General features: G+C 65.8%; 12 protein-coding genes across 12 annotated transcripts in view; 6 read left to right on the top strand and 6 right to left on the bottom strand.

Annotated features, from left to right (window-relative positions):
* Window positions 1–198: 198 nt before the first annotated feature.
* On the bottom strand, window positions 199–3,831 carry CHLNCDRAFT_134748 (hypothetical protein; the record flags this gene model as incomplete). The annotated part of the gene is made up of 8 exons (XM_005846830.1): window positions 199–369; window positions 466–705; window positions 907–1,049; window positions 1,232–1,376; window positions 1,526–1,654; window positions 1,823–1,989; window positions 2,192–2,301; window positions 2,456–3,831. The coding sequence occupies 8 exons, from the start codon at window positions 3,829–3,831 to the stop codon at window positions 199–201; spliced, it is 2,481 nt and encodes an 826-aa protein (XP_005846892.1).
* Window positions 3,832–4,111: 280 nt separating this feature from the next.
* Window positions 4,112–7,456, top strand: CHLNCDRAFT_134747 (hypothetical protein; the record flags this gene model as incomplete). Its single annotated transcript, XM_005847010.1, has 9 exons — window positions 4,112–4,167; window positions 4,288–4,455; window positions 4,604–4,830; window positions 4,984–5,224; window positions 5,412–5,604; window positions 5,750–6,106; window positions 6,240–6,365; window positions 6,527–6,703; window positions 6,872–7,456. 9 exons carry the CDS (start codon window positions 4,112–4,114, stop codon window positions 7,454–7,456), a joined length of 2,130 nt encoding a protein of 709 aa, XP_005847072.1.
* A 220-nt stretch (window positions 7,457–7,676) lies between these two features.
* On the bottom strand, window positions 7,677–9,445 carry CHLNCDRAFT_134746 (hypothetical protein; the record flags this gene model as incomplete). The annotated part of the gene is made up of 5 exons (XM_005846829.1): window positions 7,677–8,225; window positions 8,348–8,477; window positions 8,597–8,814; window positions 8,964–9,236; window positions 9,437–9,445. The coding sequence occupies 5 exons, from the start codon at window positions 9,443–9,445 to the stop codon at window positions 7,677–7,679; spliced, it is 1,179 nt and encodes a 392-aa protein (XP_005846891.1).
* Window positions 9,446–10,643: 1,198 nt separating this feature from the next.
* Window positions 10,644–12,463, top strand: CHLNCDRAFT_134745 (expressed protein; the record flags this gene model as incomplete). The annotated part of the gene is made up of 6 exons (XM_005847009.1): window positions 10,644–10,680; window positions 10,773–10,898; window positions 11,144–11,259; window positions 11,401–11,671; window positions 12,095–12,287; window positions 12,436–12,463. The coding sequence occupies 6 exons, from the start codon at window positions 10,644–10,646 to the stop codon at window positions 12,461–12,463; spliced, it is 771 nt and encodes a 256-aa protein (XP_005847071.1).
* A 36-nt stretch (window positions 12,464–12,499) lies between these two features.
* CHLNCDRAFT_134744 (hypothetical protein) lies at window positions 12,500–15,002 on the top strand (the record flags this gene model as incomplete). The annotated part of the gene is made up of 8 exons (XM_005847008.1): window positions 12,500–12,532; window positions 12,677–13,452; window positions 13,579–13,778; window positions 13,925–14,052; window positions 14,238–14,386; window positions 14,496–14,587; window positions 14,694–14,752; window positions 14,877–15,002. 8 exons carry the CDS (start codon window positions 12,500–12,502, stop codon window positions 15,000–15,002), a joined length of 1,563 nt encoding a protein of 520 aa, XP_005847070.1.
* A 753-nt stretch (window positions 15,003–15,755) lies between these two features.
* CHLNCDRAFT_134743 (hypothetical protein) lies at window positions 15,756–17,469 on the bottom strand (the record flags this gene model as incomplete). The annotated part of the gene is made up of 7 exons (XM_005846828.1): window positions 15,756–15,845; window positions 15,989–16,192; window positions 16,362–16,481; window positions 16,588–16,656; window positions 16,793–16,963; window positions 17,193–17,295; window positions 17,420–17,469. 7 exons carry the CDS (start codon window positions 17,467–17,469, stop codon window positions 15,756–15,758), a joined length of 807 nt encoding a protein of 268 aa, XP_005846890.1.
* A 109-nt stretch (window positions 17,470–17,578) lies between these two features.
* On the top strand, window positions 17,579–19,499 carry CHLNCDRAFT_134742 (expressed protein; the record flags this gene model as incomplete). The annotated part of the gene is made up of 5 exons (XM_005847007.1): window positions 17,579–17,594; window positions 18,023–18,155; window positions 18,309–18,661; window positions 18,845–19,057; window positions 19,267–19,499. 5 exons carry the CDS (start codon window positions 17,579–17,581, stop codon window positions 19,497–19,499), a joined length of 948 nt encoding a protein of 315 aa, XP_005847069.1.
* Window positions 19,500–19,612: 113 nt separating this feature from the next.
* On the bottom strand, window positions 19,613–20,298 carry CHLNCDRAFT_134741 (hypothetical protein; the record flags this gene model as incomplete). The annotated part of the gene is made up of 4 exons (XM_005846827.1): window positions 19,613–19,669; window positions 19,748–19,887; window positions 19,988–20,063; window positions 20,149–20,298. 4 exons carry the CDS (start codon window positions 20,296–20,298, stop codon window positions 19,613–19,615), a joined length of 423 nt encoding a protein of 140 aa, XP_005846889.1.
* Window positions 20,299–20,531: 233 nt separating this feature from the next.
* On the bottom strand, window positions 20,532–21,662 carry CHLNCDRAFT_24143 (hypothetical protein; the record flags this gene model as incomplete). The annotated part of the gene is made up of 3 exons (XM_005846826.1): window positions 20,532–20,857; window positions 20,977–21,451; window positions 21,576–21,662. Coding segments are annotated over 3 exons (888 nt in total), but the record flags the coding sequence as incomplete, so codon positions are not given.
* A 443-nt stretch (window positions 21,663–22,105) lies between these two features.
* Window positions 22,106–23,306, top strand: CHLNCDRAFT_134739 (hypothetical protein; the record flags this gene model as incomplete). The annotated part of the gene is made up of 2 exons (XM_005847006.1): window positions 22,106–22,973; window positions 23,149–23,306. 2 exons carry the CDS (start codon window positions 22,106–22,108, stop codon window positions 23,304–23,306), a joined length of 1,026 nt encoding a protein of 341 aa, XP_005847068.1.
* A 108-nt stretch (window positions 23,307–23,414) lies between these two features.
* Window positions 23,415–23,829, bottom strand: CHLNCDRAFT_23959 (hypothetical protein; the record flags this gene model as incomplete). Its single annotated transcript, XM_005846825.1, has 2 exons — window positions 23,415–23,572; window positions 23,757–23,829. 2 exons carry the CDS (start codon window positions 23,827–23,829, stop codon window positions 23,415–23,417), a joined length of 231 nt encoding a protein of 76 aa, XP_005846887.1.
* Window positions 23,830–24,530: 701 nt separating this feature from the next.
* CHLNCDRAFT_134737 (hypothetical protein) overlaps window positions 24,531–25,749 on the top strand; it is a gene marked incomplete at both ends in the record, with an annotated part of 3,239 nt that continues 2,020 nt past the window's right edge. Inside the window, 5 exons of the mRNA XM_005847005.1 lie at window positions 24,531–24,871; window positions 25,002–25,050; window positions 25,183–25,296; window positions 25,414–25,510; window positions 25,587–25,678. Of these exons, the coding sequence (XP_005847067.1) occupies window positions 24,531–24,871; window positions 25,002–25,050; window positions 25,183–25,296; window positions 25,414–25,510; window positions 25,587–25,678 (693 nt within the window). The remainder of the gene's footprint in view (window positions 24,872–25,001; window positions 25,051–25,182; window positions 25,297–25,413; window positions 25,511–25,586; window positions 25,679–25,749) is intronic.

The raw sequence follows: 25,749 nt of genomic DNA, 5'->3' as shown, positions 1-25,749 counted from the left end.
TTGGAAGTCCCGCCATCCCCATGCAGCGATGTGTTTTGCTTGATCTAGTGATTCATTGACCCGTGCACGTCGTCCGCCAATGCTGGTGTCGGTGCCCGCTGTGCTCCGCTGCATTGCCGCTGCACCCTGCGCTTGACGATCTGCAAGCCTGCCCCAGATCAGCACGTGCCACCTGTGTGCGCTGCCGCTCCCTCGGCCTCAGCCGCGCTGGCCCACGCGGTAGGGCGCAAACAGCAGGTCCAGCGGGTCGTCGGCGTCCCGCAGCAGCGTGGCGGCCCGCGTGAACTCCTTGTGCAGCACAGCCCGCGTCTGGCGGTCCACGGTGCGCCCCAGGTCGTGGCTCAGCTCAAACGGGTCCTCAATGCACACCTGCGCAGAGGGGGCGGGTGCGAGCGGGCAGGCCAGGGCAGGGCAGGCGGGGTGGAGGGTGGGTGCGTGCCAGGCAGCAGGCAGGCCAGCACCGACATCGGAGGGCAGGCAGCGGCAGGCGGGTGGGCACGCTGCAGGCCCTCCACTCGCCAGGTGGCGCTCGTTGCCGATGCGCCGCGTCCAATCCTTGTCGTCCTTGTGCAGGCAGGCGCCCAGGCGCACCGACACGACGTCGTGCGAGTAGTTGTGCCGCCAGGCCCAGTACTCGAAGAAGGCCCACACCAGCTGCGCCAGGCTCTCGCAGTTGACGGCGCCAAAGCCGCGCAGCGCCTCGATCTGCGGTGGCGGCAGGCGGGGGCGAGGTTGGGGGGCGGGCGTGCGGGGCTCGGCAGGTGCAAAACCAGGAGGATCCAGGTGCTGCTGGAGCCACCCCGTTCCCAAGCAGCGGGCCCCAGCCTGCTGCGGCACCCCTCCCAGCCGGCCAGCCAGCCAGCCAGCGCGCCGGCGCCCCCGACAAGGCAGCAGCCAGCGGCGCACGTTGTCGCAGAACTCGCAGGTCCACTGGCCCACGGCGCGGCGGAAGGTGGGCTGCAGCTGCTGCAGCGCGGGCAGCACCGGCGTGGGCCGCGTCTGCAGCAGGTGGATGCACATCAGGACGTAGCAGTAGGAGGACAGCGTGCCTGCAGGGAGTTGGGGGCGAGGGGGGGCGGCAGCAAGTCGCGGAACCGGTCAGGGGGTGCCTCAGCTCAGCCGAGGTGCTGCTAAGCACCGTGACGGCCACCAGGCACCAGCACCGCCGGCTGTGTTGGCTACAAACATGAGCAACCAAAGACCGCTAGTAGCCCCCCCCCAACCCAAGCACCTCGGTAGGGGTCGTTGACGGCACGCTGCTTGGCCCAGTGCTTGACCAGGGCCACCAGCGCCGCCAGGCGGGCGTCGATGGCGCAGTAGTCGGCCACCAGCTTGGTGTTGATGCAGGCCAGCAGGTTGTTCACGGTCACATCCACCTGGGCGGGCGCGGGGCAGGGCGGGGAGGGGCGGGAGGGGAGTGGCTGGAGGGCAGAGGGCAGGGCGGGGAGGGAGCTGGAGGGGCACAGGGGGCGCGCAGCACCACCGCGGCTGAGCCTCAGGCAGGCAGGCGTGCGCCGTGCCCCACCTTTGTTCCCGTGCGCGGCACCACAAACTTGACTACCGGCACGCGCGCCTTGGGCAGCGGCAGCACCTCAGCCATGCCCGCCGCCTCCATGAGCTCCCCCACCACACCCGCCACCTCCGCCTTGCCTGCCTGCAGCGACAGCACCAGGCGGCGCAGGAGGCGGGCGGTGGGCAGTGGGAGGGGCTGCCCATCGAGCGAGGCACACTCTGGGGGGGCCAGCAGCTGGGCACCGCAGCAGGAGCACCGCAGCAGGAGCACCGCAGCAGCAGCTGGCAGCTGCCCCACTGGCAGCCCCACCTGGTCGTCCACCCCTTCCAGCTCCAGGCACACGTCGATGTCGTTGTTGTGCCGCACGCTGAGCCCGTTGGCCACGGAGCCAAACAGGTGCACCCCCGCCCCCGGGTACCGCGCCTGCAGCAGCGACTTGACCCACTCAAACGCCTCCATCTGCGCCGCGCGCTCCTCTGCAGCAGCACGGGGGCAGGGGTAGGGCGGCGTGAAGAAAGGCAGGCAGAGGCGGGGCGCAGAGGGCAGCGTTGGGGCCTGTGCCACACAGAGGGCAGCCACCCCTGAGTGGCAGGCAGATGGTAGCGGCCCGGCGCGTGGCGGCCAGGCACAGGCGGGCCGCCGCCGAGCGGGGGGTGGGGGAGGCGGGCGGGCACGCACCCGGCGTGGGCATCAGCGAGTCGGCCATCTGCCTCAGCGCCGCATCCAGCTCCTCCATGTTGGCCTTGGGCTGCCGCCCATTGTGGCTGCGGTCCATCACATCCACCCACCTGCAGCACGCGGCGGCAGGCGGCCAGCCATCAGCCACCCGTGGCAGGGGCGACCCACCAGGCACACCGGCCGCGACAGGCAGGGGCGACACGAGCAGCACGCAGCCAGCCAGCAGCGCGGTACATCCAGGCATCTCAGCTGCTGCCCGCACACCTGTTCTCGCGCCCAGAGCCCGGCTTGTTGGCCACATGCTGGGTGCCCGCCTTGCGACCCGATGCCGCCGGCCGGCCGCCGCCAGGCCCCTGCTGCTGCGATGCCTCCCCCGGCTGCTGCTCGCCATGAGACGGCAGCGGCGGGGGCGAAGGAGTGCCTGCTGAAGGCGCTGAGGATGGGTGGGCGGCGGCTGCACGCAGCAAGCTGTCAAACAGGCCGGGCTGGCCAGCCAGCCCCGGTGGCATCAGCTGCGCCTGCTGCGGCAGCTGGTGCAGCGGTGCTGCTTGCGAGCGTGGCGACAGCGGGGCCAGGGGCATGCCTGCAGGCGGCGCAAGCCTGCTGCCCAGGCCTAGCTGCTGCTGCTGCTGCTGCTGCTGCTGCTGCTGCTGCTGCTGCTGCAGGTGCTGCATGGCAGGCAGGCCTGCAAACAGCGCGCCGGGGCCCCAAGGTCCGGCCTGCATGCCAGGCGACGTCCCCGCCAGCGGCGCAGGCTGCTGCTGGTGCTGCTGCTGCTGGTGCTGCTGCTGCAGATGCGGCGGCATCGACCCCGGCTGCAGCAGGGCTGTCAGCGGATTGTACGGCATCACAGGCCGCTGCTGCGGCTGTTGCGGCACTGGTGGTGGCGCATACGGCGTGGGCTGTGGCTGCAGCAGGTGCTGCAGATGGGGTGGCAACTGCTGCTGCTGCTGCTGGCCGTGATCAAGCTGCTGGTGCATGTATGACGGAGACTGGTGCAGCGGCGGCTGCTGTGGAGGCAGCAGATGCTGCTGCTGGGCTGGCGGCATCCCCTGCTGACTGCGCAACGCCGGGTGCTGTGGCGGCGGCAGGTGCTGCTGCGGCGCAAACTGCAGTGGGGACTGGTAGGGTAGCTGCCGCTGGGCCTGTTGGTAGGCTGACGGCACGTGCTGCAGCTGCTGCTGTGCAGGCGGTGACTGCTGGTGCTGACCGGGCCAGCCCAAAGGCGGGGCGCCGCCCCAAAGACCGCCGCTAGGGAGCTGGCTGGCTCCTGCGCTGTCCACGCTGCTACTGCCCACTGGGATCGGCTGGCTAGACCAGATGCTGCCACCACCAGCGCCAAACAGCGAGCTGACTGCCTGCTCTGCCTGCGCGGGCAGCAGCCCGTCGGGCTGGGCCGGCAGCGGCGGGGGCGGCCCTGCTGGCGGCTGCGTCCCAGGCAGCCTGCTGCTGCCATAGGCGGGTGCTGCCTGCAGCGTGGGGCCCGGAGCTGGCTCGTACCCGTTCAGGTGCTGCCCGCCGTGGCCTTGCAGCAGCTTTAACAGGGCGTGACCCTGCTGATCGCCTTGTTGCGGATGTGTTCCCTTGGCGGGAGACAAGCTGAGGCCTGCTAGCGCCTGCTGCAGCATCTCCTGCTCCATATGGCTGGAGACAAGCTGTGTGGGCTGCACCAGAGCACCCCCTGGGCGCCTCGTGCCCTGGAGTGAGTGTCCATGGTGTGGAGAGCGTTTTGAAGGTTGGTGGAGGACAGCGCAAAACACGTCAGCCGCGCGCACCCTTGCAGCGGCGCAGCCCCCCGCCAGCCCTGTTGTCTTGGGATATATGCCTGTGTGTGCGGCCATGGGCGCTGCAGAAGCACGCTGAGGCGAGGTTGGCCACCAGAACATCGCCCGTGGGCCGCAAGAACGCCCGCCCTGATCTATGTGGGGCTTCTACGCCTCCGCCATGGCTGCTTGCAGCCTAACAGTGATTTTCCTGTAAGCGCGGGGGAGTGCGGTAACTGCCTGGCCTGCGGCTGTTCTGGCCAGCCCCGTGTCCTGCGTGACTGGCTGCGTGCTGCAGACCGCCGCCCCTGACCTGCGCCTGCGCACCCACAGGCTGCGCAAGCTGGCGGCGCCCAAGGTGACGCCAGTCGTGTTGGCCGTCACGTTTGTTGGCTGGCTGACCTCGCTGTCGGTGGTGGCGCTGGTGCCCATTGACGTCTACTCGGCGCTGGGGCACAAGGACCCCGGCTCGCTGGACATACTGTGGAGCATCTCCTACTGGTGCGCCGCTGGCAGGCGCAGGCGTCGGCTGTTTTGGCCGCCAAGCATCGTGCCGACCTTCTCGGATGCAGTTGGCAGCCTCTGTCCGCCTGCAGCCTGCAGCAGGAGGCGAGTTGTCCGGCCTTCTGCCTCCCTCTTGTAAATGCAGGTCGACGCAGGTGCTGACATGGGCGGTGATCCCCGTGCTGCAAGGCTACGCCATCTCGGGCGCCTTCACCATCCTGGGCCGCGTCTGGCACTCGCTCAAGCGCCTGTGGGTGTTCTACCTCATCATCGGCGCCCTAGCCGCCGCCGGCATCGTGGCCGCGCTGGCGGCGGGCAAGCTCAAGCTGGCCACGCTGCCTGCCCTGGTCTTCACCTTGTCCAACACATACGGTGCGCTCAGCTCCGGCCGAGCAGGCTGGTGCTGTCCGATGCGTGCTGTATGTTTTGGCGGCTGCCCAGATTCATGCGTGGCTAACCTGCCCCCCGACCCCCACACCTGCACCCCCACCGCCCCCACCCCACCCCACCTCCATCCACCCACAGGTCTGGTTGTGCTGGTGGCGCTGCTGGGGTACGGCATGGTGGAGATCCCGCGCATCTTCTGGCGCCGCTCCTTCCCCGAGGCGCGCCTCAAGTGGCACTACCACCGCGTGGGGCGCGCCGCGGACAAGCTGACCGACGCCAGCGACGAGCTGGAGCGCGTGCTGGCCATCGTGCTGGCCACCAGCCAGCAGATCCCGCGCGGCGACACGCAGCTGCGCCACTACATGGACCTCATCATCCAGTGGGGCCCTTCCCCCTGAGCGCTGCGCGCATGGGGCACCTCCTGCCCTGCACCCCCTGCTGACAGCCGCCCGGTTGCTCATGGTGCTTCCCATGGCTGCCCCATGTGGGCTCCAATCGTGCGCGCGCACGCGCGTGCACACCTACCCACAAACCACTGCCCCCCACCCCACCCCACCCCACCCCAGGTACGCCGACGACTACTCCCCCGTGCGCCTGGCTGCGCTGGCCCGCTCCAAGGTCAGCATCGAGCGGCTGGAGGAGAGCGACCTGGACTACGCCACCAGCGCCGCCAGCCTGGCCAGCCTGAGGGGGCGCCTCAAGGCCGCCATCGCCAACTTCCAGGGCTGCTCGGGGGAGTATGTGGACTTTGTGAAGAAGGTGGGCAGGGCTGGGGAGGGGGCGGGGTGCAGAATAGGGTTGATGAACAGGGAGTGATTCCGAAGGAGCATCAACCAACGGCATGACCCGGTGTCGGGACCGGAAAGCGGAAGGATCAACTTTCCAGCCCCCCCACCCCCCGCAGGCCATTGACCTGGAGGCGGTGTGCAAGTCGCGGCAGCACGGCGTGTGCGTGCCCCCCAGCGGCAAGAAGGGGCGGTGGGCGGAGGCCAAGTGGACGTACAAGTGCCGCGTGCGGCCCTGGGTGCTGCGGGGCATGGCGCTGGGGGCGGGCGCCGCGTCGGCGGTGGTGGTGTGGAGCGAGGCCACCATCGGCACGGGGCGCTCCCCCGACCTCTCCCCCTTCTCCATCATGCTACACAGCGGGGCGCGGCGCAGCGAGTTTGGGGAGCAGGTGCTGGTGGCGCTGCCGCTGGGCTACATGTGCGCCTGCGCCTACTTCTCCCTCCTCAAGCTGGGCAACTTCTCCTTCTACCACGTGGTGGGTGCAGCAGCTGCTGGTCGTGAGCGGCCAGAGCATGGTCTGCTCTGGCCATGCCGCACAACCAGGACGGGAGGAGGAAGCGCCCCCGACATGCATGGCATGCTGCCGGCCCTCCCGCGCGCACGTGCAGGTGACCAAGGGCACCTGGGCCTACTCGCTGCTGCTGTGCAGCTCCCAGATGGCCCGTTTCGCCGCCCCGCTGTGCTTCAACTTCCTGCACGTCATCCGCATGAACGACGTCAACAGCGGCGAGCAGGTGCGGCGCGGCGCGCGGCGCCCTCTGGGAGGCGGGCGGGCCCCCCCGCTGGCGCAGCTTGTTCTGTCCTTTCGTCTTGCCTTGGGTCCCGCTGCGCCAGCACCACCCTCACTCCCTGCTCCTGCCCCGCTGCCTGCCTGCGCCCCTGCCTGCCTGCGCAGAGCATGGTGTTCTTCCAGAAGATGGGCGCCATGAGCTCCGACGTGCCCATCCTGGGCCAGGACTTCAACACCTGGTTCCCGCTCACCATGCTCATCTACGTCGCCCTGCTGGTGCTCAACTGGTGGGAGCGCTGCTGCTCCCGCATCTTCATCGCCAACCGCTTCCGCTTCGAGGCGGTGAGTGCAGGCATGGCGAGGCATCGCTTGGCGAGGGCAGCACGGCCGTGCTGCCTGGGGGCGGTGCTGCCCGGCTGGGCCAAGGTTGGCTGCCGCAAGGTGGGGCTGCCAGGGCCCGGCTGGCAGGGCCCTGCTCACGCCTGCGCTGCCCGCATGGTGTGCCTGCAGGAGCGGGCGGACGACGAGCACACGCAGCGCGGCATGCGGCTGGTGCAGGCGGAGGAGGATGCCATCAGCAAGGGCTGGCCGCTGGGCGACGGCATCGGCCTGTTTGGCCTGGGCAGCAGCAGCAGCGGGCTGCCTGGGGGCGGCCGCAGCAGCAAGCAGCAGGGGCAGGAGCAGAGCGTGGAGCTGAATGCGAGCGCTGGGCAGGCAAAGGGTGTGGCGGGCGCAGGTAGCAGCAGCGGGGCGTCGTCGCCGCCGCTGCCGGTATCCACTTCGCGCCAGCCGCTGTTTGGCGGCGCCAGCAGCAGCAGCAGCGGGCCGGGGGGTGACGGCGGCGGGCGCAATGGCAGCCCTCCCAGCAAGGCGGAAGCTATGAGGCAAAAGTACGCCAACCGTGGCAGCGGTTCCACCTCGGCGGCGGCGCCACCACCGAGGGATCAGCAGCAGCGGCAGCAGGACGAGGATGGCGCGGTGGACGCCCTGTTTGAGGTGGTGGAGTCGAGGCCTGGCAGGGTGGGCACGTCACGCCTGCTGGACCAGTCTGCGCCTTCCTCTTACAGCTTTAGCTGGAAGCCGCGAGGGCGCTAGCAGGCGCTCCACTGCCCTGCCAGCAAGCAGGGACATTTTTTCTACGTGCGCAAGTGAGCACTGTACATTCATCTGAATTTGTGTGAAAGCAAAGTGTAACTGGAAGATCATAGGCGCTACAGGATGCACATGGCTTATGAAAACTTGCAGCAGCGATACGAGAGTTTGGCAAAGATGCGGGGAAGCATACAGACATGCGTTTGAAAGGCTGCGGGGCACCCTACGGCCTGCCACGGCGTCGGAGCAAGCCGCTTCTTCCTGCTGCCGCCCCCGCATCGCTGCCCATGGCGCTGTCTGCGGGCCCCGCCTTGCGGCGCGGGGCGCCAGCCACTGTTGCGCTGGTGCCGGCTGCGGATGGCGGCCCCAGGGCTGCCTGTGCCCCTGCTGCCGCCGATGTGGGCATGCCCGGGTGCTGGCGCGGCGAGGGCGGCTCCCCATGGTCCTCCAGCTCCCTCAGCATGCTGCTGCTGGCCTCGCTGACATCGCTGGCGCTGCTGACCTCCACATCCGCCGACATGTTGCTGCTCAGCTCATCCCGCACTGCGGCCGCCTCCCCGCCGCCACCAAACCCGGCATACACCAGCAGGCCCAGGAAGACGAGCGCCGCGGCGCCGCCGCCCAGGAAGGCAGCCAGCGCCGAGCCCCCCAGCAGCAGCAGGGCCAGGGGGCTGGGGCGCAGGGTGTAGAGCAGGCGGCGGATGAGGCCCAGGCGCAGCTGTACCTTGAGCGTGGCCGACACCACCTCTGCCGCCCAGGCTGGGTTGCGGGTCTGCATGCCAAGGGGACGCACCAGCCATGCTCACACACCACCACATGTCAGCACAGACACGGGCAGCAGCACACCAAAAGTCACACACATGCCCAAAGCCACATCCGCTGCCACCCCCGCACCTTGATGGCCAGGCGCGCCACCATGAAGGGCACCTCCCGCTTCTCACGGTAGTTGGTGAACAGCGGCAGGCGCACCATGCGCACGTCGCCGCCCAGTCCCACCCAGCGCAGCGGCGCCAGCGCCAGCGACCTGCGGCAGGCAGGCGCACAGCCATCAAACCACGACGAGGCAGCGCCAGGAGGCCTGCATGCACAACGCTGCCGACCTGCAAAGCCATCTGGTCAAGGCGCGCCACAGCGGCGCCTCACCTCAGCCTCCACGAGCTGGACTGCAGCATGAGCGCACGGCTGGCCTTGGCGGCTGGGCGGCCGTCCAAGCTAGTCAGCTGGGCCACCACCTGCGCCACGCCCTGCCCCGTGTCCTGCGGCACCTCCAGCTCCACCCACACATCCACGCCCTGCTGGGGCGCCAGGAACCTGCGGGGGATGGCACGCAGGGTGGCGCCGCCGTCACAAGAGGGGCACGGCTGCGAGCAGCAGCTGCACACGCGCATGCATCCGGCAGTGGAGGGACTGCCAAGGCATTCCAGGGTCAAGAGCGCATGCATGTGAGCGATGCGTTGGCTTGCCTGGCGTCGCGCTGTGGGTCGGCAGGCGGCAGCCCATCCACCTGCACCTGCGGCAAAAACACCGCCTCGGCCACCAGGTCTGCCGCCGCAAAGTCCATGTCCAGGCGGCGGGAGAAGGTGTCGCTGGCGGGCGTGAAGCTGAGGGTGACTGCCAGGAAGAGCAGCAGGGCGAGGCCGGCGGCGGCCACGGCGCAGCTGGCTGCCGACCCCGCCGCCAGCGTCAGGCCCCGGAAGAAGGCCAGCCACTGCTGAATCGCTGGCCACACTGATCCCAGCAGATGCGTCGAGGTGGAGGAGGAGGGTGGGGCCACGGTGCCGTCCTGCAGGCAGCACGGGGAACAGAGGCCGGTGGGCGACGACAGTGCCGGCAGAGGGGCGTCAACCAAAAGTGGCAGCGCGGCCAGAATGAGTGCGGCGGCCCCTGCTGCGTCTGAGGCCTCGCCTGGAGCGTCGTGGTCCCCAGGTCGGACGCTATGTCGTCCCAATGGGGGGCATGGTTGGCTCCCAGAGATGGCTCCACGCTACTCATGGCGGGCCCAGCGAGCACGCGTGCGGCGCAGGATGGGGTCCGCAGGATGCTGCCGCACGCAATGAAGCACCTTGGACAACGGGTGAGCGTTCAGAGTTGATTTGCGTGATCAGTGGGCTTTGAGCCCCGTTTAGGTGTCAGCCAAGCCTCTGGGCCAGGTATGGGCAGCAGGTTGAGTGACAGCAGGTTGAGTTGCAGGGGGGAGAGGTCAGTGGGGCTTTGTACAGCAAACCAGAGGCTGGCGGTGCAGCGGTGCAGCGCGCAGATTTCCCCTCCTTGACTTCTTCATCTTCTGCTCACGGAGGTCATTACCTCAGCATGCACTTGTAGCGCTAAACTAGTGGCGGTTGATTGAAGATTGCCATGCTGCCTGCAACTGTCGGCAAGGCGACCGCCCGGCGCGCCACCCACTGCAAGTAAGCTTCTGGCTAGGATCAAGACCGAAACACCGACCAAGACCGAAACACCACTGGCAGATCTAATTTAACATAGCAACAGTAAGAACACCGCTGAGGATGCCTGCTTGGCGTACACGTGACGCACACGTGACGCACGGCGGGGCGGGGGCGGGGGCGGCCAGCAGGCCACGATCGCACCCCAGCGTAATTGCCTGAGTGCAATTCTGAGTGCAATTCCAACAGATGCAATCGGCAATCCCGCCATAGCGGCCGGGCTACATGGTCGCCTGGCGTATCCCGCCAAGGTGCGGGCAGCAGATGAAATTGCTGTGCCTCCACCGCTTCTCCCCTTCTCCACTTACCATGGGCCTTTCTGACGCCCTGCCGTTTTCCCTGCTGCTCTTCCTGCTGCTCCCGCCACACTCCAGCGCAGACTCTACTCACTCAGGCGTGCTCACGCACGATGAGTTTAGCCTGCAAGCCGAACCGGGCGACTAGGGCGGCACCGCAGCACTGGCGCCCAACTCGGCGTTTGTCGGGGAGGTCTTGGTGACGAATGCCCGCAGCAGTCCGGAGGCCTGCTCCCTCGCCTGTAGGCGCACCCCACAGTGTTCCTGGTTCAACTGGGAGGGCTGCGAGCAGGTTGGTGTGGGGCCTGGGCTGTGTCTCCTGGCGGCACCGCGGCCGCCGCCAGAAGGCACTTACGGGCTGATTATAAGAGTCTTGTGTGTTTGCAGGGGGACTGTGCCAACCATCAGGGATGCCAGCTGCTGGGGGGCGAATGCACGCTATCACCTAGCATGAGCGAGCACGGGGCGGGGGTCAACACCACCGCAGGTGCAGGACACAGCAGGTGCCGCCCACCGTGTGCGGGGCCTGGATGGAAGACATGCCAGCGAGCGCGGCGCCCCTGCCCTCTGTTGCCGCAGGCTTCCCTGTCCGCGCGCCTAGGGATGTAGATGTGCCTGGTTTCACCACGGTGCTGGGCCGAGGCATCCTGAGCGGCGCCCTGGGCGCAGACTTTGAGTGCGAGGGCTCCCTTCTCCCCGGCAAATGTGCGCTTGCGCGCCCCATAGACGCCGCCCGCCTCTGCGCAGGGCTGCCCGACTGCCTCTCCGTTGTCGTTTGCTTGAACGGTAGGCCGGTTGAGCTGCCTGCTGGAGAGTGACCTGCGCTGCTTGCGCGTTGTTGAGCGGGCTGTGATGTCTCGCTGGTGGCACGGAGGACGCAGGCTGTATGCACTCTGCGCACCTCTGTGGACGATGACACCGGCAGCATGACGGCGACATTGCACCTGCAGGCACAGATGGCTGCTCCAAGCCTGTGTCTGTTCTGCAATCGATTTCCCTGAGCGACAACAACGACTTTCTAGCTCCCATCGTCTACACGCTTGTGCAGGATTCAAGCCAGCTTCAAGTAAGCAATGCCGCTGTGCTGTGCATGCTTCCATGCTTTCCTCCTGGCCCATGCAACAGCAAATGCTGCCCAGGAGCTGCTGCCTGCCAAACCTTGCGCCTGGCTGCAGCGATTTACCCTTCCTCCTGCCTGACCCTACAGACGTTCTACCTGCATCCTGGCGAGGCAGAGGTTGTGGCGCCCAGCGATGCTGAGCTGGCGGTCATTGATTCAGATGGTCTAGACACCGCAGAGCTGGCCAACAGCACCATCTGGCTGGGCTGCATCATTGCACCGGCCCTGATGGGCGGCCGGCGCGTACAGGTGCTGGATGGCTTGGAATCAGCAGAAGCATGCTGCCGAGAGTGCCGCATGGTCCTTGGAGAAGATGAGAGCGAGGGCGGCGGCTGCAACGCCTTCAATTTCTGCCCTCGTGTGGGTGGATGCAAGTGAGTTGGCGATGCCGTTGGGAGCTGATGGATGGATGGGGCACTATCGCCAGCATGCCTCTGACCTTCCACGTGCTGCCCTGTTTGCACAGGACCGCGCAGCTCTGTGTGTCATGCCGCTGCTTGGCATGACCCTCCTCTGCAGTTTCACGACAGCGATTGGCGAGATGGCAGCGTTGGGGCCGAACCAATGTGAGAACGCTGGTCATTATATTTTGCGGGGCTGCCGCGAGGCCCCACACGCCTTTTGAGCTGTACCCTCTGCTGTTGCCTGGTCGGCTGTTGTTCTTTGCTTGTTCTATGCATCTGCCAGCCAGGGACTCACGCTGAAGTGTTGCTGCCTGCCAGCCTGCTGGGGGAGCTTGCGGCCCTGATCCCCATCATCATCGGTGCCTGCATCGGTGCAGGCGAGCTGCTGTTCCAGGAGGAGGTGCAGCCCGTGGTGGGCTGGCCACCTAGGGTACTGGCCAAGGGGGCTGAGGTGCCGTTCCTGGGCGGCTCCCCGCTCTCCGCCACCTTCCCTGAGGTGCCTGGCCACACGCGGCTGCTGGGGCGCGGCATGTTTGCGCAGGCCGGCTTCTCGTGCCCAGGCTCGCTCAAGTGAGTTGGTGTGGTGCCGCAGCTGGCAGATTGGCACGATATTTGTTCGGCATGGCTGCGTACAGGAGCACAGGTGTGGCAGTGCGTCATGTGAACAGCTGTGCAACAAATTGACGGCAGTCCCTGTGTGCTGCTTGATCTGATGCAGGCCTGAGATACAAGAGTGCATTCTGTAAATGCCCCCGACAACCCGGGGCAGCCCTGCCAGGAGCATGAGCAATGCAGAGCTTTTGCCGCCAGGCCAGGTGGGGGCGCTGTTCTTTTTTTGGCCAGAACGAGCTGGCGGCGGGCTGTCATATATTGCCAGTCCAATGGCTGAACACCCTCTTGCTTGTCCCTTGCGTGTAGTGGGCATCTACAACGTACCGGGGCCTCTCGTCGTGCTGAAGTCTGCCCCCGCCAACGACTCCACTGTCACCTTCCTTCCCAGTGCTGCGCTGTATGTCAAGAACGAGCAGCAAGCCTCTGGCTCGGCGCTGTCAGGCGCAGCCATCGCCGCCATCGCTGTAGCCTCTGTTGTGGCAGCCGCCGCGGTGGTGGCAGCCGGCCTGCTGCTGCTACGCCAGGAGCGGCGGCGGCAGCGGCTTCATGGCAAGCTGGACGGGGCAGACGCCGCGGTCAAGCTTGGCTCGGAGGCGTCTGGCGTCTTGGCGTCTGGCGGCGACCATCAGGGCAGCCGAGACTTGGAAGGCGCAGGCAGCGCCGGAATAGTGTCGGCGGCGAGCCATGGCCAGGCTGCCACATCTGGCGCTTCCCAGGCGGCGGGGTCTGGAGGCGTGGTGGTGCTGCGGTCGGTGCAGGTGCCTCCATCTCGTGCCAGCACCTTTGCCGTGCCGCACCCCTGGCTGGCCCACCCGCCGTCCTTGCCGGGCACCTCAGCGCCTGCCACCCCCGCCATCCCGGGCCCCTGCCCCCCCATTCCCCTGTCGGATCTCGCCAAACAGCTGGAGGCGCTGTCCTTCTCCAGTGGCAGCGGCAGCGGCAGCAGCAGCAATTTCAGCAGGTGGGCGGTGGGCGTGGCGGATGCTGAGGTGGCGGGGCAGGGCCCCCACCTCATTCTGGCCGACCTGCCTCCCAACCTGCGGGAGTGGGTGATCGACCCGGCGGCCATCGAGTTCCTGCGCTCGCCTGACGGCAGGCTGCTTGAGCTGGGGGCTGGAGCCAGGTGCGACTGGCGTGCGCTCCCCGCCTGCCTGCTGGCATGCATCGAACAGAAGGCTTCAGCGAGCTGTATGGCTGCCTCCCCTCCTTCTGCCTGCCCATGCGCTGCTCCCTTGCTGCTGCCTTGCAGCGGCCGCGTGTACAAGGCGGTGTATCGAGGCGAGCCTGTCGCAGCAAAGGTAATGGAGATTGGCAGCAGTCCCAGCAGCCAGCGCGAGTTTGTGACGGAAGCAGTGGCGCTGGTCACGCTGCGGCACCCCAATGTTGTCGGGTTCTATGGAGTGGCGTTGCTGGCTGGCAAGGGCGTGCTTGTGATGGAGTACTGCGAAGGTGAGGCTATGGGGCTGCCGGCTTGTTCGACCCAAGCATAGTTTCAAGTAGCAGAGGGAGGCATGTGCTTTTCTCACTTCCTTCCTCCCCTGCCCGTCACCTGTCCCTGATTATGCTCCCTGTCTGGATGCTGTCCTGCTGCGCAGGCCGCGACCTGTCCAGCGCGCTGCAGCTGCGAGCCCCCGGCACCAACGACCGCATCTACGGCTGGTACCGGCGGGGCTGGCGCTGCGCATGGGATGCCTCCAAGGCATTGAACCACCTGCACTCAAAGGTGTGCATCTTGTGATTCCGGAAGGCTCAGGCTGGGCCAGCCGCCTCGCTGTGAGATGCAGTGACGCCGTTCACCCACCACCACAGGAAGATGCAGGGGCACGAAGATGCACGTGCGTGCGCCAAGGCTCACCCGGTACCGCGCTGCCGTCACATGCTGCTCCCCGCTACCTCTGTCTTCTGCAGCATGTCACTCACATGGATCTCAAGTCGGGCAACACGCTGCTGACATCCCGCGGCCCCGGCGGTACCGCCAAGCTGGCAGATGTGGCGCTGTCACGCATGCAGACCCGCACCTTCCTGTCGGATGTGCCGATGGTTGGCACCTTTGCCTGGTGGGTGGGTGGGCAGCAGTGCATGTTGGCCCACCTGCTGCTTGCAGCCATAGCCCTGCCTCCATCCCTATCCCGCAACGCCCGCACCCCGCCGATGCACCACTTGCAGGGTGGCTCCCGAGGTGCTGATGGACGGCCAGAACTGCACCGTGGCCATCGACATCTACTCATTCGGGGTCCTCCTGTGGGAAATCATCACAGGTGTGGCACGGGTGCATCAAACAATGCAGATATGCGCAAAAAGCATTGTGTGACAGCGCTCCTTGACAGGTGTTATAACTGCTGTGCGTGCTGCTGCGTTGTGCAGGCGACAGGCCGGTGAGGGGCCACATGCGGCAACCAAGGGTGCCCGAAGAGTGCCCTCAGGTCGGTAGCATCTCCCTACAGCTTGCTGCCTGGTGTACACTCTGCTGTAAGATGGCCTGCTGCCTGGCTGGCTTGACCTCATCTCTCCTCACCACCCAACGCTACGGCCTGCTCTGCACTGCAGGAAGCTGCCGACCTGATGCAAGCCTGCGTCCAGCTCAACCCTGCCGAGCGTCCCAACGCACAGCAGCTCATGCAGCGGCTTGAGAAGATGCAGCCGCCGTCAGCGCTGCGGGGTGGCAGCAGGTAGGCCATCGCCCCAGCGGCGGGGAGCCGGCCATGGTACGACCCATGCTAGCCGACGAATAAGCGCCGCAATGCCTGAGTCTGATTCCATCACGTCAGCAATGAACCAGAGAGCTCTTAGTTCACATGACCCGGCCCACAGTACCCACTACTTGCTTCGGCCCATCTGCTTGGTCTCGCTCACGCCTAGCCCATCATTTACCTTCCTCTTTCGCTTCTTCTTACCCGCTGTTTTCGGTAACACGCCCTCATGTATGCTGCTTTTCATTGGACGCTATTTGGACTGACATCGATTGCTTACCACAGTGCATCGAGTGCACCACTGCCAGACAGCACCCCAATGTGCCCCAGACTTTTCAAACAATTTTGATAGCTGCATTGTTTGTTCCTCATCATAGACATGTACACGTATTAACTTGCCTACCTCACAGAGCGTGTGGAAAGAGCAGCATTACAGCGAGTTCACGACAAGTGCACACGGAGATGAAGCTGTCAGGCACGGCGGCAATGACTGTGCGTAGACCTCAAATTTGGTGTGCAGTTGTGCAAGGCGATGCGTGTTGGTCAAGTGAGGATAGCAGGGCGCAGGTGATGCAGCCGAACCAAACAACTGCAGCCTGGCAAGCGAGCGCAGCATGTTAGCGAAGCAGAAAGGTCCGCCTGCCTGAGGCTTGAGATCAGAAGGTTAGCATATAGAACATGAATTGAGCAGTGAGATATAGCAAAACAAGGGCTCAAGTGAGGTCCAGGCTCCTCCCTACTTCAAGAAGTTGTACAGGTATAGGCCGATAGCTAGCAGGATGCAGATCAGCACAATGTCCACCACAAAGTTGCGGGTGGACCGCATCTGCACGCAGCAGACAAAGGCCAGTGAAACTTGGGACAAACCACGGCAACAGTTGCGGTGCACATGGCAGCACGACGGCAAACAGGCTGCTGGCTGACAAAGAGCACTGTGCGTCCTGTCGCCTGGCCCGCCCCGCGGCCCACCTTGGTGACCAGCCCCTTGAGGCGCATGTTGTTGGTTTGCAGCTCCTTGGTGACCTTGTCCATCTTCTCGTCCACCTCGTTGATGAGGATGTCGTGCCGCTGCAGCTCCTCATTCATGGCCTCACCAATCTCCTTGAGGTGCCCCAGCCCCGTCTCAATGTGCTCCAGCTGCTGGTCCTGCCGCTGCTTGGTCTCCTCCCACTCCTGCACACCAGCGCGGCGCAGCACACCTCAAACATCGGGTCGGCCGCACACCGCACACGCCAGCCACCATAACTGCTGCTTGCACTGTGGCAGGCTGCCCCGCTTCCCCCCTCCGCACACCATCACCCCACCCCACCCCACACACGGCAGGCAGCTGGGCGCCACGCACCCCCTGGAACGCCTTGGTCTGCTCCGTGTGTGTGTAGTAGTCCTTGCTCTGGTAACGGCCATCCATGTCCATGGGGCTGATGGTCACCTCGCCGCTGCGTGGCCCGCTGTTGGTAAAGGCCTGCAGAATGGCAGCCAAGCAGAGCAAGTCGGTGGTGCAGCGCAGCTTGAGGGGAGGAGCATGCAGGGCAGCAGCAGCGGCAGGCACGCAGCAGCGGCTGCCGCACCCGCTGCGGTTTTCGTGCTGAGTGCGCGCCGTCGGAGATCTCCTCTATCGTCTGCTTCAGCTCTGCCACCTGCAGCGACAGGCGGGGCCGGTGGGTGGGTGGTCACACAGCGCAGATCAGATGTCAAGGCTTTGCTGCCTGCCGGCCTGTTGCCTGCCCGTCCTCGTTCATGTGCCGTGCTGAACAGCCTCCTCACGGCCCGTACCTGCGCCTGCCGGGCCTGGATCATCTCGGGGGTCAGCCCCTTGCCCTTGCGGGCCATCTTTTCCAGCAGCGGGATGGCCTGCTCCAGCAGCGTGGCCTTGGTCTTGCGCAGGTCGGCATTCAGCGCAGCCTTGAGCGCGCGGTTCTTCTCCTGTGCAGTCTCATCCGACCTCTGTGGGGTGGGTGAGGGTGTGGGGGGGTGCACAGGTGTGCAGGTGAGGCATGGGAGGCCAGGGGTGGGCATCGGGAGGCATAACTTGCAGCTGCTGCGACACGCAAAAGGCAGCGACGTGGTGGACAGCAGTTTCCCTGCCTTGCCACCATTGGAGCAGCGTGCATTCACGCAAGCTGGCAGCAGTCGAGGCGGGCAGCAGCTGCACTGGGGTGCCTCCACCACGCACCAGCTGCAGGTCCTGCACTTTGTCCAGCACCATGTTGAACTCGTCAGCAAAGGGGTCATCTGTCTTTTCCCGCACCGCCGCGTTGGTGTCGTACTTCTCATACCTGCACCGGGGAGCAAGGCACACCAGGCACCGAGTGGCTGCTGTGAGACAGGCAGGGCGCAGGGCACACGAGCAGCAGCAGCGGGCGAGCGGGCGGCCCGCCGCCACCAAGCTCCAACTCTCACTTCTTGTAAATGGCCTGGCCGCGCAGCAGCACATCGGTCACGTTCGACATCCTCAGGCGCCCGGCGTGGCGCGCGGGGCCCGGCTGGAGGTTGGGTCAGGTCAGGGGCAGCAGTGGGGGTGGGGACGGACTTGCAGCGGGCTGAAGGCCCTCCGAGGTGATGCACGAGGATTTTGGTGGGCGCACAGGCCCTGCAGCGGCGTCTACGACCGCCGCGTGCTCTGACCGCGTCTGCTGGGGTGCGGTAGAGGTGCGGCACGTGCTAGGGAGGCAGACAAAACGCCGAGCCGCAGAACATTGCCAAGGCTGGGCGAACACGGGTGGGCATGCGCCGCACTGCAGTACAACAACACTTGCCGTACCCCCTCGCCCTCTGACGGCATGCATGCGCGCATTGCATGCTCGTTAGCTGCCCACGCCATCTTCCGCTGTGTTGCTCCAATGGCGGCGCCACTCACGACGGCACCTCGGCACCTCGGCGCCCCTTTGCCGCTCCCCCGGCACTCCAGCATCAGCGGTCGTTGCAGCACTCGTGCAGCGCCGCCAGCGGCATGCAGTGCAGCCAGGCCCAGGCGACTGCGACGCCTGCCGCCGCCGAGCGCAGCGGCAGCAGAGGGCGAGGAGGCGCCCGAGGAGGACGCCGAGGAGGAGGACATTGAGCTGTACCTGGATGAGGGCATAGTTGAGCGGGCCATGCGCCTGGAGGAGGCGAAGGAGGAGCGGGACAGGCTGGCAGGGTGCGCTGCTGATGTGCAGGCCGCGCTGCAGGCCTGGAGCTAGAGTAGCTCACTGCATCGCACCACGGCTATGGAACCTCTTCCTTGGAACCTCCCCGCTGCTTTTGTACACCTGCAGCGCCTTGACTTGCCCCTTTGCTCCTGTCCTTGCAGCAAGAAGCCCACGCTGAGGCTGCCGCAGCAGTATGGCCTGGAGTCGTGGCAGCCTGGCATCAGCACGGCGCCGCAGCAGCAGGCGGCGGCGGCAGCAGCAGCAGGAGCAGAGGAGGGCCAGGCCGCCGCCACGACGCCGTCGTACGAGGAGCTGCTGCAGCAGCTGCCGGGCCTGCGGCTCCAGCTGCGTGTCGCAGCGCAGGAGCGTGTGGGGCTGGCCACCCAGGAGCGGGAGGCCGACCAGATTGAGTATGAGGATGATCGGTACCCGCGCAAGCCGGAGCCGCAGCTGGACGAGTGGGACCTGCGCGCCAAGATGGAGAAGCGGCGGCGCCAGCAGCACGAGATGCAGGGTGAGGGCGCAACGGCGGCGGCGGGGTTGGGTGTAGTGTGCTTGGGGAGGGGGGCTGCGGGCGGGGCGCAGGACGGGCAGCAGGCACGTCAGCCTCGCTGCTGATTTCACAACGCTGTTGGCTGGATGCGGCAGAGGCCCCCACATCCTACTCCCGGCCCACACGTGCCCCTCGCGCCTGCAGAGTGGAATGAACGGCGTTCGCGTGTGGGGCAGTACCCCTCTCTGGGCGCCGACTGGCGCACCGATGTGCGGTGCCAGGGCACAGGCAACCCCACTGACCCCGACTACCGAGAGTGGACCCACAAGGAAGTGTGGGACCTGATCACCATGGGGGGCATCAACGCAGACCCGCGGGACGTCGCCCTCTTTGTGCGCAACCCGCTGGAGATTGCGGGTGGGTGGGTGGGCGGAAGGGGGGCCCGGGCGGCAGGGGCTGGGGGCTGGGCAGCACCGTAACTTGTGCACACGGCTGTACGGCACCAGTGCATGCTGCCCCAGAGCAAGTCCCTGCCGCTCGTTCCCTCCTTTGGTTTCAGCTGCGTGTGCTCACCGCCACCACCGCCACCCACCTCACGCTGGCTCCTCCCCCCTGCCCTCCCGCAGACGCCCCCGCCCAGGGCGCCGAGTACCGCATGGACCCTGAGGAGTACTTTGAGTCGGTGGGGCGCCTGATCCACGAGGATGACTTGGCTGCCATCGCCGCCGCCGACAAGGATGCTGAGGTGGCGCTGCTGGCGTCTGAGTTCAGCGACTTTGACGACGAGCTGGTGGGCAGCCGCGACTTTGACGCAGACTACGCGGCGGCAGAGGGAGGGGGCAGCGACGAGGACTTCTGAGCCGCGCGGGCGCGGCGCCCTGGTGGCTGGCTGCCTTGCTGCCTGCCCACGCTGCCTGGTGGATTGGAGGAAGCGATGGGTTACACGTTGCGTTGACAAACCACTGTGCCTGCCTATGGCTGGGTAGTTGGTTGGGCAGGCTGTAAATTGAGGTTGGCTGCCTGCTGCACCTGCAACCAGCAGGAATTGGGCGGGTCACAGCTTTGGCTCAAGGCAGAATGCACACCTGCGCAGTGTATGCGGCCCACACTGGCCGCTGCCACCTCCCCAGTCACCAGGTCAAGCTGCTGCAGCTCTTGAAGCAGCCGCTTCTCAACAAATGCTCGCATCAGGGGCTGGTTGGCGGGTAGGTTGACCGATAGCGCCACCGGCTTGCCCACCTTCTTTGCTGCAGGGGGCAGGGAGCAGGGAGCAGCAGCCACAGTTGAACTCGATACTTTGACATGCGCTGCCGAGCCCCGGCCCTGCCAGCCCCGCTCGATCCCCACCTAGACGCTGCGACATGCTGATGATGTCGTCATCGGCGCGCCCAGGGAGCAGCGAAGTGGCTGAAGGGATGGGATCCTGCAGCGCTGCGATCTAGGGGTGCTGATCCCAAGCCAGCAGGGCAGGCAGGCTGGCTGGAGACGACGCAGCGGGGGCGGCTCACCAGGCGGGTGGGCATCGCCATGCACAGGTTGCTCAGGCGGGGCGGCTCCACGCCGATCCAGATGAACAGTTGTCGGTCAAGCACCACAACTTGGAAGTGCAGCTGCTGGTCTTGGAACACATCGCTGGCTCGGTGCTCCACAATGGGCATGGCTCCTGCTGAGCAGTCCGGGTCACACACGTCTGGATCGATGCAGAGGAGGAGGTGGGATTGAACTGGCGATGCGTGTGGCCGCAAGATGGTGTGCGTGGGGAGATGCCCAGCTGGCGGCGGCGGTGGCGAGCTGGTCACCGCGGAGAAATTGGGTTTTTGACCACACATTCGCAATGGCAAACATGTGCCACGCCTGCTGGCACTGGTTAGCAAACAATGTCAGTTTACAATCAGCAAGTTTGGATGCCTGCAAGGACCGCCAAGTTATCAATTACAAAGTGCGGCAGCTCATCATGCGCGGCTGCCGCCAGCTCGTGTTGGGACGTGACGCCCGTCAGCGGCAGAACCGTTAGCAGGCCGCCCTGTCGACCCATGGCAATATCGGTGTCAAGCCGGTCCCCCACGATGAGAGCCTGCTCAGGGCGCAGGTTGTATTGAGAGCAGAGGAAAGGGAGCAACCACTCGCCACCCTTCCCTACGTTCAATGCGGTGCAGCCTGCTGCTGCTTCCACAGCACGAACGCTGCAGCCGGTGCCGGGCATCATTCGTCCATTGCCTGCATGGCGCTCAGGAGCGGCATGGCATGTGAAAAGGGGTTCAGCTGTGCCACATCAATGCACGATTCGCACATCACTTCACTCCACCACGCCTTAAATGAGCCACATCCCTACTCACCCATATTATCTGCATCATCAAGGTTGGTTGCGATGAACAAGCAGCCCCCCGACAGCTCCCGCAGGCAGGCAGAGGCATAGCAGATCTTGGCGTAGCTGAAGCCGGGGTCCCAGCCAACTACTACTGCCCCAATGCTGTCGTCCAGCTGCAGGCTGCCAAAGCTCTCCGCTGTCCATCGCTGTTCCAGAGCCGCCACGCCGCTGCTGCCGCTGCTCAGTTTCTCCAGCGTCACGTACTCGAGTCCTGCCTCCTCCAGCTCTTCCTCCACCCCCCGGTTGCCAATCAGGAAGACGCGCTTGCTAAACCCGATGCTCTGGAGGTACGCCGCTGCCGCAAAGCTAGTGGGCACGACCTCCTCTGCCGCCGCCTGGATGCCCAGCGACCGGAACTTGGAGAGGTACTGGCGCCGCGACTTGCTGGAGTTGTTTGTCAGGAACAGCAGCCGCTTGCCCAGGCTCCGAAAGTGTTGGAGGGCCTGCATGACAGGCAGGCAGATGAGCGTGACTCAGGTGTGGCGCATCCCCAATGCCACACACCCTTGCCTGCCTGCCTGCCTGCCTGTGTTGTCTGCGTTGGCTGCACTTGTCCGCTCAACCCACCTCAACCGTGCCTGGCAATAAAGTGTTGCCCCTCCACAGGACTCCGTCACAGTCCAGCACCAGTGTGCTGACGCTGCCCCAAAGATCCTCAAGAGACTTGCTGTCGTGTGCCAACAGCGGCACCGCCAGCTTGTGGCCTGCGCGATCTGGAGGGACAGCAGAGACCAAATCGGTCGATGCAGTGTTGGTGGTGCAAAGGCGGAATGGCGGCGCATGGCAGCGGGGACTGCTGCATGCCCACAGCGCCTCAATAAATGCAGCTGCACATTCACTTCACCTTCACATTGCGTGACGCTGGGATGGGCCTCTGCTGTGCCTCGTGACGAGGTCAGTTTGAGAGTGTGGCGTTGGAAGTGCTGGCGGCCAATGCCCAAACCACCTGCAGGACGAGTGCAGGCGTGCATGGACTCGATCATCAAGAGACAGGGGCCCGGAGCGCTGAGACCGAGCCAGCTGCCGTACACCGGTACGAATTGGCTCCCACTGTCCGGCAGGCTGGTGCTGCTCGATGGACGATTTCCCGAGGTGAAATGACTGCCAGTGAATCATCGGGACGAATCCTGCTGCTGGGGGCCAGTGGGGTGGGCAAGCACAGGCTGCTGCAGTCGATCAGGGGGCAGGAGACCGTGCGGCAGCCTGACGCCACGTACCCGTGGCGCCTGGACAACAAGTACTACACAGCCGATGTGCAGTTTGACGTGCGGCATGTCGATCAGTGTGCAGAGCTGGAGCTGGAGTCTGCGGGCTACGAGGCGGTGGTCATAGTGTTCGATGCCGGGCGGCAGGCCAGCTTCGACAGCGTGCAGCGATGGTATGAGGCGGCGGGTGGCGGCGAGGCGGAGCTGGGCGTGCAGCTGGCTGTCGGCACGAGGGAAGATGGCCTGCCGCGCAGCACAAAAGGCGAGCCGGCCAAGCCCAGCTGGCTGGTTGCAGCAGAGAAGTGGTGCACGGAGCAGCTTGTGGAGTATGTGGAGACGTGGAGCACAACAGAGCGGCAGCAGCAGCCTGCACAAGAGGCGGCATCCTCGGGTCAGGGCAGCGAGGGGGCCAGCGGCGTGCAGCGCATCAGGGAGGCACTGGAGGCGCACATGTGGCCGGGCCTGCGCCTGAAGCCCAACCCGCGCCATGGCGTTGCAGCGGCCGCAGAATCGCTGTCGCAAGAAGCATCGGACGCGGAAGTCGAGGAGGCAGAGCCCGCCCCAGCCACAAATGGGGTGCGCTCTGGCGGCAGCAGCAGCAGCCCGCGCGCAGCCCAGGACTTGAGTTTCACTGACTACCTGCGGGATCCAGACGAGGCGGTGGCGGCAGCGGGCATCGCCGGCGGACAGCCCACAGGAGGGGAGGGGTTTGGGGTGGAGGAGATGGAGCAAATGGAGCAGCTGCTGGCGCAGATCACAAGTGAGTGGTCCAGTTCCATCTGCTTGCCCCAAGCTGCACTTGTTTGATGCAAAAGTGTTGGATCGAGTTGCCAGCCAGCAGCCTGTGCAACCTGTCACATCCATCCAACCTGTGGCAGCTAGCTTCCCCGTGCCATGCTCTGAAACCAGCAACTCCTGGCTTGTGACCCATGCAGGCCACCGCAGCCAGCTGTCTCAGCTGCCTGATGTCCAGCGGCGCAAGGCGGCAACAGCAATGCTTATGCGGCTGATGGAAGTTATGGGCATGGACGAGGAGGAGGAGGAGGAGGAAGAAGAGGAGGGCGATCAGCATGCTGGCAGCAGGGAGGAGTGACTCTGGCAGCAGTCCTGGCTTGCTGTTGCGTTGCAAAAGAGCGTGTGTTCAGTCCAATGAAATCAAGCAGCCATGTAAATAGAAATGAAATGGTCATGAAAAAAACATCTAGTCGCTGCCCTTGAAGATTGCCTCCAGGCCGGCGGGCGGCCACCGCACCGGATCGTAGCCGCTGTTGCCCCAGGGGGTGCACCGCAGCAGGCGCCAGGCGGTCAGCACAAAGCCCTTGCCCACGCCATAGCGTTGGAAGGCTTCCATCGAATAGACTACAGGGAGGGGTGTGGGGATGGCACATTAGGTGCTAGGGCGGTGAGTCGTCAGGCGACATGCGGCACTGCTGGCCCTCCTGAAGAGGCATGATGAAGGTGCATACCAGCCAGGGTGGCCTGCTGCACAAGCAAGTGTGTGTGTGGTGTGGCGCGGCGGCAAGCTGTGCTGTGATGCGCGCACCTGAGCAGGTTGGCTGGAAGCGGCAGGCGGGGGGCAGGAGCGGCGAGATGGCGGCCTTGTAAAACTTCAGCATTGCGAGTGCGGCCTTCACACCCGCACTGTCTTGCTGCTCCTGCTGCTGTTCTGCCGGCTGCTGCTGCCCCTGCTGCCCATCTGCCGCCTGCTGCCGCTGTTGCGCCACCACCTTTTCCGCTGCTGCGCCAGTCTGCTGGACCTCCTGCCCATCCTTCAGCACCGCTGCAGAGCTCAGGTGCCTGCCGTTGTGCTGCAGTTGTTGCTGCTTGGGCAGGTGGTGCTGTATCAGGCTGCGCTGGCGGGCGGGCTGCACCAGGCAGCGGTGGCACGCCGCAACCTGCAGCCGCCCAGGCTGTGCAGTGCGCAATGCCAGCATGCGGATGGTGCTGCCACTGCTGCTGCTGCTGGTCCTGGCACTCCTATTGGCTGCCTGAGGGTGGGGTGCCCGAGCTGCGGGAACCACGGCACAGCCTGTTGGTGCATGCATGGTAGTATAAGTTGTGGATTTCACCCGACGGAAAAGCAGAGCTCTGCAGACCGTCTGGCTTTCTCACGCCCTCCACGCTGGCTGGCACGCTTTTCCGAACAGCAGCCCCACGCCTTGTCCGATCAGCTTGTGCATACGCCTGTGACATCCGAAGCACTGCAAGCACGTCCTCCGCTTATGGTGTGCGTATGGGTGGCAACTTGCTGCCCGCAATAGGGGTTTCGGTGGGCTGCTGGACTACCCCCTCGCGACTGCGGGGGTCTCAGTACATGATGACAGCGACACGGGCCTCGCATCGTGCCGCCACGGCCGCAGCCAGCAGTGGCGGTGGGGGCGGCACCCCGCCGCTGGGCGTAGCGGCTGTGCGGCATGCGTCTGCCGGCAGCAGCATCAGCGGCACAGGCGGCGAGACCGGACAACTGGCGCATGTCGCGCTGGGCATAAAGTCGAGGGGGCCGTCGCCCCCCACCGCTGCCTCCAGCGGCAGGCAGACCACGGTTGCGCAGCAGCACAGCCGGCACCTGTTCTACCAGGCAGTGCCGCAGCACGTGTCCACGCACCCCTTGCGCTCGCCTTACGATGGCGAGATCTGGCTGCTCTTCCTGCCCGCGCTGTGAGTGATGCTCTGGGCAGGCACGCGTGCACTGCTTGTCCCCCACTCTCGCCGCCGCAGCCCTCTGCCACCCGCGTCCGCCCGACCCGCTGCGACCCCCTGCCTGCCCGCCCGCCCTGTTGGCGAGCAGGATCGCGGGCGTGCTGGAGCCTATCCAGCAGACAGCAGAGAGCATCCTGGTGGGGAAGCTGGGTGTCTCGCAGGCAAGTAACCCGCCGCCCCATGTCCCGGCAGGCAGCAGGCATGCCCTCCTCCCGCCCTCGCCGACCTCGTGACCCCCTGTCCCCGCCTCCGCCCATGCCTGCCTGCAGCTGGGGGCTCTGGGACTGGGAACCGTGCTGTTCCAGTTTGCGGTGGGCTTCCTGGCCTGCCTCATCATTGCCACCACGCCCCGCGTAGCCGCACACTCGGACAACAAGGCGCTGGTGAGCGCCGCCTGCCCGCTTCACTTTCCTAGAAATGTGTGAGTGGACCATGTCTTGAGTTTTGACAGTCCACTCAAGCCCGCCACCTGATGCACCAAGCTGTGACCTGGACCGCAGGCGTCCCGCGCCACCGCCCAGGGCATGTGGGTGGCGGTCGTGGCGGGCGTGGCGCTGCAGGCGGCGGTGTGGGCCAAGGCGCCAGACATCATCACTTGTGAGCGCCGCCCTCGCCCTGGCCCCGCACCCACCCCCGCCACCCCCCCGACCGCTTCACCTGCCACCGCCTGCAGTCATGTCTTCCAGCGACGCTACTGTGGCCTCCCTGGCGGTGCTCTACCTGCGCGCCCGCTCCTGGGGCCTCCCCGCAGCGCTGGTCATGATGGTGGCCATCGGGGCGGCCAGGTGGGGGCTCGGTGGTGGTTGTGGTGGGGGGGCAGGCCAGGCCCGCTGCGT

The sequence above is a fragment of the Chlorella variabilis genome, assembly GCF_000147415.1.
Source record: "Chlorella variabilis unplaced genomic scaffold CHLNCscaffold_12, whole genome shotgun sequence".
NCBI lineage: Eukaryota > Viridiplantae > Chlorophyta > Trebouxiophyceae > Chlorellales > Chlorellaceae > Chlorella > Chlorella variabilis.
This window is presented reverse-complemented; position numbering and strand designations above follow the sequence as displayed.